The sequence below is a fragment of the Lucilia cuprina genome, chromosome 4 (assembly GCF_022045245.1).
Source record: "Lucilia cuprina isolate Lc7/37 chromosome 4, ASM2204524v1, whole genome shotgun sequence".
NCBI classification, from domain to species: Eukaryota; Metazoa; Arthropoda; class Insecta; order Diptera; family Calliphoridae; genus Lucilia; species Lucilia cuprina.
The window spans coordinates 77,491,788-77,502,630 of NC_060952.1; the positions used below are offsets into that span (position 1 = coordinate 77,491,788).

The window sequence follows — 10,843 nt, forward strand, 5'->3', positions numbered from 1 at the left end:
TTGTTTTGTGCGTATTTCTATTTTATACAACAGTCACATACACACACTTACATAAATATTTCTTAATTTGTTGCCACTTTAGACAGTTGGAATTTTTCAATAATAAGTATCATATAAACCATCCAAAACTATGAATTAACCAATTTGTACAAATCAAATTTAATTGTCAAATATTGCCTAAAAAGATAACATACCTTAAATAAATAAATGAAAGAAAAAAAATCATATTACACCACCAATGTTAATCCATAAGCTTAATTATCGCGATTATCCTCATTACCAGAAATATGTGTACAAGAGCATTGAGATTTATAACCAAAAATGCCTGCAAGACAACATTGACTTGAAACCAAATAAAAACGACAGACGCCTTCTAAGGAATAAAAAATAAATAAATAAATGAATGAAGAAAATAATACAGTAATACAAAAACCCCAACTACTACTCTTCATGACTTTATTCCGCAAATGAGTTTAGCTCTTAAATCTTAAAAAAAAATAAATATAAGAAATAATGAAAAAATGCCTTAACTTTGCCATATTACACCACAACGTATAAAAATGTGTATTTTATTGGGTGTCTAAAAAAATATTACTATAATGGACATTTTAATGGATATGTTAAATATTTTATTACTAACAATTAGTACAATTAGCTAAATACTGACACTTTTGGCCAATTAAAAAATATATTTATGTATATAAACATTTAACCACACAATCAAACTATTCATATCAAACTATTCAGTACAACAAACAAATAATAATCATAGTAAAGAAAAAAAAAACGTACTAAAGAAACTAAAAGACAAACATGACTCCAGCGACACGCATTACATGGAAGTGTTGTAAATTAAGCCTTTCAGATGGCAGAATTTTAATACCTTGAATAAACACCGAAACCACAAAAAAAAAAACAACAGAGAAAGAGAGACACCAACCAATATAGAAAACTGAATTTAGCTGAAGTATACCTTCCCTAGGGATCCCATTAAAATAAAGTTTAGCACAAGTGTAAAACAAAAAAAAAAAAAAAAGAATGACTGACCATGATTTTTGTGTTTAAATAAACAAATAAAGACAGGGACGTAGTACTAACTATAAAATGGATTATATTATTGAAGACCTCTTTCATTAAGGAACTTTAGGAAATGGAAAGATTTGTATAAATCTAAAACCGTTCAAGCAAATACGCATCCTCTTTACATGGATACAGTTCAGTTCTAGTTTAGTTTTAGTTTGGTTCAGTTCTAGTTCAGTTTTAGTTCAGTTTTAGTTCAGTTCTAGTTCAGTTTTAGTTCAGTTCTAGTTCAGTTTTAGTTCAGTTCTAGTTCAGTTCTAGTTCAGTTTTAGTTCAGTTCTAGTTCAGTTCTAGTTCAGTTCTAGTTCAGTTCTAGTTCAGTTCTAGTTCAGTTCTAGTTCAGTTCTAGTTCAGTTCTAGTTCAGTTCTAGTTCAGATGCAATGTCACTTACTAAATCCCGAAAAAATACCACATACGCCTTCCAAATTTCTGTTAATAGTACAACATTATTTAACCCTGCCCCTACCATATCGTCGCCGCATATGTCCCTATTTACAACACAACTGTACATGAAGCCAATTTAAAATCTAAATGGAAAAAAGTAAACTATACTAAATAACAAAAACACTATAAAAATAGAGATAAATATCCACGCCTCAGGTAAAATAACAATTATTTCCAAGAATATTGTTGAAGCTACAGAAAGTTTTTGGTACAACCGCAATAGCGCCATCGAGAAGACTATCGCTAAAGTCATTCACAGCTCTAAAACAAAACGAAAAAACTCATCTAAAGTCAAAATAACACCAAGATGTTATATTTAATGACAAACCGCATTAACATTATAGTAATAATTTTATTAACATTTATAATTTCTCTAAAAGCCAAACACACACTGGCCAACAGCAATCGCCGCAATGACAATGACTCTGAACTTTATGGAAATTTTAGTGCAATCGAATTCCTTAAGGAGTTAAAGCATTACGATACAATTTTAATAATGCAAAATCAAAATGCAACAATTTCCAACGTTTTCTTTACACACCTTAATAAAGTGTTACAGGGAAATTATAATAATACCAACATTACATCTGCTGCTAACAGGCCAGGCCTAGGATTACTAAGTGAAATGGTTGCAACACCAATATGCGCGACATTTGCTAACTGCATCATGACCAGTTTACAGGTGCCAGTTTTGCAATTAAATGAATTGCAAAGTTTTTATCTAAAACGTCACTATTGCGAACATCTTCTATCAATTGTTTATATTGATATTAATATCGAAGGCATTCAAATGACTTTAAGTGATCATAAAGGTTTGCTAGAGAAATTATCTAGAAACTTGTTACATATGACGACATCTAAAGTCATGTTTCTTTTGAATTTTCCATTGAATAAAAGAAGAGGTGATGATGATGACGACGGTCGTGTTGCGATTCCTACTAAAGCAGCCATAATTGATGAAGATGTTATTCAAGGTGTTGTACGGCGGCTATTTCAACATTGTTGGCAGCAAAAGATTATAAATGTTGTGGCACTACTGGCAGACTATCAGGTGAGTGAGGCTTTTGTAGAAGTAGGAAGTGATTTTGTTGTAATTTTTTTTAATTTCTGCTAAATTTGTATGCTTTTTGTTTGCTAAGGTTTTAAATATTAAACAAATTAAATTATTGTTAGTAGAATTAATTCATGTACTTTATTTAAATGTCTTTGATCGGTTCATTAGAGGACATATATTTCATACAAATTTCTCCTACCCACCATCAAAAAAAGATGGGGGTATATTGATTTTGTCATTCCGTTAGTAACAGATCGAAAAATTGGTCCTAGATCCATAAAAGTATATATATTCTGGGTACTTATTAAATTCAAAGACGATCTAGCCATGTCCGTCCGTGTGTCTGTCTGTCTATCTGTTGAAATCACGATAGAGACCACAAGGGCGGTGCTACACAGTTAAAATTTCTCACAAATATTTGCTATGGGTATTGGTTTGGTATTGAAAATGGACAATATCGGTCCACTTTTTCGGATACTTCACATACAAGTGGAACTCCAAAAAACAGCTTTAACAAGCACAGCACGAGTATAGCGATGATTCTATCATATTAGCCAAAATCTTTCTACCAAATATTTTGAGGATCGATCCATAATTAATCATACCCCCCATATAATGTACCCTTCAGAAAATGACTTTATCACTCATTACCGACCCAAAAATGCAAGTATAGCGATGAAATTCGATAAAAGTAAATTTCTTACGAAAACCTCTCCACCAATAAGGTCCCCTTAGGAAAGTCATTATAACGCCCATTACTGACTTAAAAATAAGAATATAGCAATGAAATTCGATACACATACGTTTCATGCGAGTCAAAATATCTCAAATAAATTTTATATGGATCGGTCCATAATTGACCCTACTCCTAAGGTCCCCTTCTGAAAATTACTTTAACGCTCATTACTGGAGCAAAAATACGAATACACAAACGTTTACGTTTTTACGTGCAAAAATTTCTCAACCAAATTTAGTGAGAATTGTTCCATAATTGACCCTACCGCCTATACACGGTCCCCTTCAAACAATTGTATTCAATGTAAACAAGTTCTATATGAACCAAAATCAGTCTACAAAAAGTTACGAAGATAGATCAATAATTGACAATACTTCTCATATAAGATCTTCTTTAGAAAATTTGATGAATAAAATTCAGAAAATTACTAGTACAGCGATGAAAATCGACATAAGAAAGTTTATACTTAGGAACATAATTCTTCATTCCGAATTTTATGAGGACTGATCTATAACTGACCCTATAAAAGGTTCCCTTCAGCAAAGAGTTTTGGTTATAAAATACGAGTTTCCTTATTTAAAATACGAGTATTGCGATGAAATTTTACATCACCAAGTTCTATACAAAATAAAATCTTTGTATATAATTTCATGAGTATCGGTTCATAATTGACGCAAAAAAAATTACCAAAAATATTTTGGTTTAAAAAATTAATATTTTGTTATTTCAAAAGAGCTCAGTCCATAATTGACTTAAGCCATGATCAAACGGTAAAAAAAAATTTACCAAAAATATTTTGTTTAAAAAAAATTAATATTTTGTTATTTTAAAATAGCTCAGTCCATAATTGACTTAAGCCATGATCAAAATATCACCCAGATGTTTATAGGGGGACATTCCTTTTACGGTATATGGTAGACGTCTTGATGGGGGTATATGAGATTCGGTACAGCCGAATATAACACTCCCACTGGTTTTTTAATGCCATCATAAAACCATTTTCTTGCAAACACACATTTGCTGATTTTCCGCTCGTTTTCCACACGATCGCAAGCGAGTTGAAAAGACAAATATCGCTTACGGAAAAAATACAAAAAACTCGAATTAAAATTGTGCTCGCCTATTAAAAGAAATAAAACTCGAGATTTTTATTTTAAAACGAGCGATATTAATAAAATATCGATCGCAAGTGATTTTTTTACCTACTCTGATTCTACTTCTAATTTTCAAATCATGCCGACGCTCATATAATGAAAAATTGTATCAAAGTATTCAATTCTCAGCCCTATATATGTTTCCCTATCCTTGTTAATATTAAAGCTACACAAAAAACCATTTCTTTTTCCCATTTAAAAATTCTGAATAAATATATCAATTGGATACCTTATACAAAATCTTATAAAACTTAATTCGCTTTGCTTTCTCCACGTAAACACCGATTCCTCTTTTTTTCTTTCAGACAACTCGAAAATTCTACAGTTACACTCATTTCCCAGAATTTCGTTTGGAGATAAAAACTATAGCGGCAAACTCTAATGAACAAGAAGAAATCTATCCATATCGTTTGAATGACCTTAAAGGCTATAAATTACCCATAGTTATAGGTGGTTCCGATCCACGTATTATACCTTACAAAACGTCTAAAGGCAAAGAAATTATAGGTGGATTTGTCGGACACTTTATAGAGGCTTTTGCCAAAAAATACAACTGCGAGCTGGTGCAGCCATTACCGTTTAGACCAAACAAACCGATACCATCACAAGACCTTATTAAAGCTGTACGAAATGGCACAGTTGAGATATCGGCTGGTTTAACTTTTCCCCAAATACCATTTAGAGGTTATACATATGCCTACGAACAACTGAATGGCTGTATAATGATACCAGTGGAAGCTAATATTCCCGGTTATAAGTTCTTTACCTCAGTTTTTAAAGGAGAGACTTATCTTTTGGTTATTGCAGTGGTTATCATTATATCTATGCTATTGAGTGCAGCTTTATATTTACATGGCTATCGCATATATTATATCCATATATTATGTCATGGTGACTGTTTAAGGGGCATATTGGGGCAAACATTTTTGGAAATTAAAAATCCACCTAAAATAATAAGATTTATTTATTTGGAAATTTGTGCCTTGGGGATGTTGCTTACCACAGCATATAACTCTTATTTCTCTACTTATGTCACGAGACCACCAAAAGAGGCTTTTCTCAATTCAATCGATAGTATTTTATGGTCGGGCTTAAAAGTAGTTATCTGGGAACCTGAATACAAGGAACTCTTGGGTCGCGCATCAGAATTTCATAAATACATACCCCTTTTCTATGTAGTTAAAAATTATCAAGAATATCTGGAGAAACGCGATTCTCTTAATAATAAATATGGTTATGTAGTACCTACCACAAAATGGATTATTATCCAGCAGCAACAGAAAATGTTTACTACTCCTCTCTTTAGACACTCAAAAAATTTTTGTTTTTTCAATAACATACCCATGTGTTTTCCGGTTCAGGAAAATTCTATTTACAATTCTTTAATCTATCAATTGATTTTGGAAACGGCTCAATCGGGTTTGACGGTATTTTGGAGTGAAAATGGTTTTTTGGAATTGATTGAGGCCAAAAAATTAAATTTAAAAGATTTAAGTGCTAAAGAGGAATTCCGTGCCATGACTATTGAGGATTTGAAATATATATTTATATTTATGGGCGGAATGTTTTTGTTAGTTAGTTTGGTATTTTTGTTAGAAGTTCTAGTTTTTAATCGGCAAAGAATATTAAAGCGTTTGAAGAGAATTTTTGGAATGATTACAATACATTAAATTAAAAGTGAATAGAGGTAATTACAATAAATAAAAGTAAATTTAATTAAAACAATTTTTATCTGATTTTCTGATGATTTGAATAAACATCATTAAACTGTTAATAAATATATTTTATTTGTTGCCTGCACTCGTTCTGTTTTAGCGTTGAGACCAATGATTTTTTGTTCGAAATTGTCACCTTCGGAACTGGTTCTGAGAAAGCGTTATGGAGTCGACACTCGTTCTTTTGAGCGCTTCTGGAACTAGTTCTTTAATCAATAATTTTTGTTTGAATTTCTCAACCTCAGAACTAGTTCCAGGAAAGCTATAGAAAACGTATGAACAAATATTTTTTTTAGAGTTTTTGTTTGAAATTATTAAGATTAGGAGCAATTTTTAGGAACTTTTGAGAAATTTTTACTATTGTACCAATGTTATTCACAAAACTTACATTCATATACATTTTTACGTTAAATTTAATATAATTATTCCTCACCTCTAATATTTTAAAATATTTTTGTAAGGATATACGTAACAAGCAGCAAACTTTCTCTCCTTTCGGTACCATTCAATTAGGAAGCTCATTAATATATTGTAGTTTATTTGAATGCAAAAATATACATTTGAACTCTTTTTCTATTTCGATAAAACTAAGTTTATACCATGGTATAAAGAAAACAAGATAACTCCGTTCTCTCTCAATGAAAAGTTTTTTGACGTAAATAAGAATTATTGAAATGTATTTTTTGTAAACAGTTAAATAAAAACGTTGCCACACATGTAGTAGAGGAAATCATATTTAGAAAATTAGAAATAAAAAATGTGTATAATTTTTAAATTAATCTTTTAAAATTGTGTGTACTAACGATATTTTTATAAAAACGGTCCAGCTCATAAACGGACCACACTAAACCCAACAAGTTCTTGTTGATTTTTATCTTGATACCATGATTAATTGTCATTAAACCCCAAAATAATACCTCTTGACAAACAAAGGAAGACATCTTCTTTAGAACGTTACTGCCGTTCGAAGATTCATATAATTTTCTTACTTGGACATGTTTGACAGCGCAAGATATATTCATCCGACAAATGTGAGAACTGTGAAGAATCTTACCGGACACATCTTGGCACTAAAACAAAATATCAGCAGAACACATCACTCATAAGAAACTTCTGCAATTGGACACAAGATGAAGTAATGAAATTATGTTTTTAGGGAGAATGGCCCGCACTACTTACAAGCAAACTTGAAACCAGCGAGGTCCGTCCGCAAGGACCTTTTTACTTTTTTATTATTTTCTTTGCTATTAGAATTTTATGTTGATTAATATTTTAATTTAGTTTGAAAAATATTTTCCATTTTATATTTTTAAATTGAAAAATAAAAAGTAAACAAAAAACTCGGATTTATAAAGTAAATATGGTAGCATATAAAATAAAAATCGCTTAAACGTCAGAAGTTTAATATGGCTACGAAAAGAGAGAACGGTTATACCTTTATGTATGTATGTATGGTTTATACATTTTTAATTTTTTGACATTTTTTTCAATTGATTCCAAGAAGTTGTTTCGGAACTAGTATGCGCTTCATTGAACTAGTACAGTAGAAATGTATAACTAGTTTCATAGAACTAGTTCCTTGAAAACTATTTAGAAGTATTTAAGAACCACAACAATATTCTAAAGAACGAGTTCAGAAGTAATGGCGACATAACTAGTTCCAAGGCTGTTGTTTAAGAATCTGAAGTGGTACTGTTGTCACTCATTCTGAACAAATAGTTTTTAGAACAAGTTTTCCTGGGATGTGTTTTTTATTTATTATACCCTCCACCACCATCAGTGATGGAGGTACGAATAAGTTTATCATTCCGTATGTAACACCAGAAAATATTCATCTGAGACCCAACAAAGTATATATATTCTGGGTCCTTAACAATAGTCTCAGCTATGTTCTTCTGTCTGCCTAAATCACGCTCACGTTTAAACTAAGCAAAGGAACTAAGTCAAATTCACCAAAAATATTCACTATTATCCTAATCAGACTGGTATCAGTTCACAACCTCGAAAAATAATCATTTTTAACACATTCTGGTATAATTTTCACAAAAACTATGCAAGATAATTCCATGGAAATCACCATATATATATATAAACATGCACGAAAATTGTAAATTTTTCATGAAATTTTCAGAGGTGGTCTCCGATTTTTACTCATATCTTCGTTATTTATGGACTGATTTTAAATAGCGTTCTATTCGATCGTATTTCCAATAGAATTATTGAAAATTCGGTTCTCGCAAATATCTGGGGTCTTCTGAAAACTGATTTCAACATACATACAGACAGACGGACATGGCGACTCTGCTATCTATAAGGATCCAGAATATATATACTTTATAGGGTCGGAAAATTATATTATAGAAATGACAAACTTACATATACCCTTCTCACTAAGGTGAAGGGTATAATAAAAAAATCAAAGACCCAATTTACGATTTTTTAAGATTCTAGCTCTAATAGTTTCCCAGATATATGATATTTATATTAACATCATATGGGAGTTTGCTTATATATTTCAGAGTTTCTAAAATATCCCAGTAAAAACTTTTATTACCATGGTAGCATTTTAAGTCATTATTTTAACACGGTGATGTCATTGAAGGCAAGTACTTATTATAAACGTTTGCAAATAATTAGAAAAATTAGTAGACTAATGAAAGTATTTATATAACACATTAGTAAGTCCTTACTACTTCTATGTAATCCAGACCAGTTATAGTAATCATTGAACAGTATGTTGTTAGGTAAGTAATTACAATTGAAAGCCATTACTCAGTTTTTGTTGGGATTTCCGTGGATCTTAAAATTCTTCATGGAAAATGTAAAGAACCTAGCTCTGATAATTCGTACGTACGTTAGTATGCAGTTTCTGAGTGGGCGAGGTACATCCGCACACATATTCATTTTTATATATATAGATCTTCTTATTATTATATATTCGTTTTTATCCCATTCTTACAATACTTATTTTCTTTACTTTCAGACTTCTCGGAAATTCTACAGTTACACACATTTTCCGGAATTTCAAATGGAGATTAAAACTATCGCATTAAATCCCAAAAATCAAACCGAAATTTATCCATATCGTTTGGGCAATCTTAATGGCTATAAATTACCCATAGTTATAGGTGGTTCAGATCCACGCATTATACCCTACAATACTACTAAAGGCAAAGAAATAATTGGTGGATTTGTGGGTCATTTTATTATGGCATTCGCTAAAAAATATAATTGTGTTCTAGTACAACCGCTGCCATTCCATCCACATGAACCCATACCCTCACAAGATCTTATCAAAGCTGTACGTAATGGCACAGTGGAATTTTCGGCTGGTTTAACTTTTCCCCAGATACCTTTTATTGGTTACTCGTATGCGTACGAACAATTAAATTGGTGCATTATGATTCCTGTAGAATCTAATATTCCGGGTTATAAGTTCTTTACGTCTGTCTTTAAAGGCAGTACTTATGTATTAGTTATAGCCGTTTTAATTATTATATCTATGATATTAAGTGCTGCTCATTATTTACATGGTTATCGCGCTGATTTATTCGATGTATTTTGTCATGATGACTGTTTGCGTGGCATTTTAGGTCAATCGTTTTCGCAAATAACTAATCCACCCCGCGTAATAAGATTTATTTATTTACAAATTTGCACTTTAGGTATTTTGCTCACCACCACCTATAATTCCTTTTTATCTACCTATGTTACCAGGCCACCAAAAGAGGCTTTTCTCAATTCATTTGATGATATTTTAAGATCCGGCTTAAAAGTTGTTGCCTGGCAACCGGAATATAATGAACTTTTGGGTCGCGTACAAGGATTCCAACAATATGTTTCACTCTTCTATCTAGTACAAGATTATCAGGATTATTTGGAAAAACGTGATTCTTTCAACACCAAATACGGTTATGTGGTACCCACGACAAAATGGGTTATTGTCCAGGAACAACAGAAGCTATTCACAACACCTCTCTTTAGATCATCGAATAATTTTTGTTTTTTTCAATAATATACCCATGTGTTTTCCTGTACATGAAAATTCCATTTTCAATTCTTTAATCTATCAATTGACTTTAGAAACCGCTCAATCGGGTTTGACTTTCTATTGGAGTGAATATGGTTTTTTGGAATTAATTTCAGCGGATAAATTAATATTAAAAGATTTAAGTGCTAAAGAGGAATTTCGAGCCATGACTGTTAATGATCTACAATATATAGCAATATTTTTAGGCATCATGTTTGTGTTTACCAATTTTGTGTTTGTGTGTGAATTGTTAGTTTTCTATCGAAGAAGGATTTTTATACGTCTTTGGAAGGTCTTTACCAGAAAAGGAAAGAATTAAAGAAATGTTAAAATTTACACTTAAAAAATTATTTTATTCAAAATAAATGCACTCAAATATATTTATGTATGTGTTAAAAAAAGTATGGTTTTATTTTAAAACGATGAAAAGTTTTTTATCTGGCTATATCGAATACGTGTCCAAGTTTGTGAAATTCGACTGCGGGTTTGTATATGAACCAATGTAAACAATGAATTGACACTATTTTATATTTATACAGAGAACAAATAGCAATAGAGCCTTCGGATTATCCTCTTCTAAAATTAGTTTATGAAAGGTTTTATAAAATTTTTCGGAATCGCTTTAGTGT

At 31.2% G+C, this 10,843-nt stretch overlaps 1 protein-coding gene across 1 annotated transcript; it reads left to right on the forward strand.

The window, feature by feature from the left end:
• Window positions 1-813: 813 nt before the first annotated feature.
• LOC111680608 lies at window positions 814-5,963 on the forward strand. The gene is made up of 5 exons (XM_046947915.1): window positions 814-847; window positions 1,906-2,576; window positions 4,775-5,385; window positions 5,509-5,896; window positions 5,958-5,963. Exons 1-5 carry the CDS (start codon window positions 814-816, stop codon window positions 5,961-5,963), a joined length of 1,710 nt encoding a protein of 569 aa, XP_046803871.1.
• Window positions 5,964-10,843: the final 4,880 nt, after the last annotated feature.

What these genes read in the sequence shown, in the direction of transcription:
- LOC111680608 (XM_046947915.1), top strand. Translation starts at nt 814, where the DNA reads ATGACTCCAGCGACACGCATTACATGGAAGTGTT. An exon ending in ACGCATTACATGGAAGTGTT is followed by an intron (nt 848 to 1,905) that starts GTAAATTAAGCC and finishes TTTCTCTAAAAG; the next exon opens with CCAAACACACACTGGCCAAC. An exon ending in CACTACTGGCAGACTATCAG is followed by an intron (nt 2,577 to 4,774) that starts GTGAGTGAGGCT and finishes TTTTTCTTTCAG; the next exon opens with ACAACTCGAAAATTCTACAG.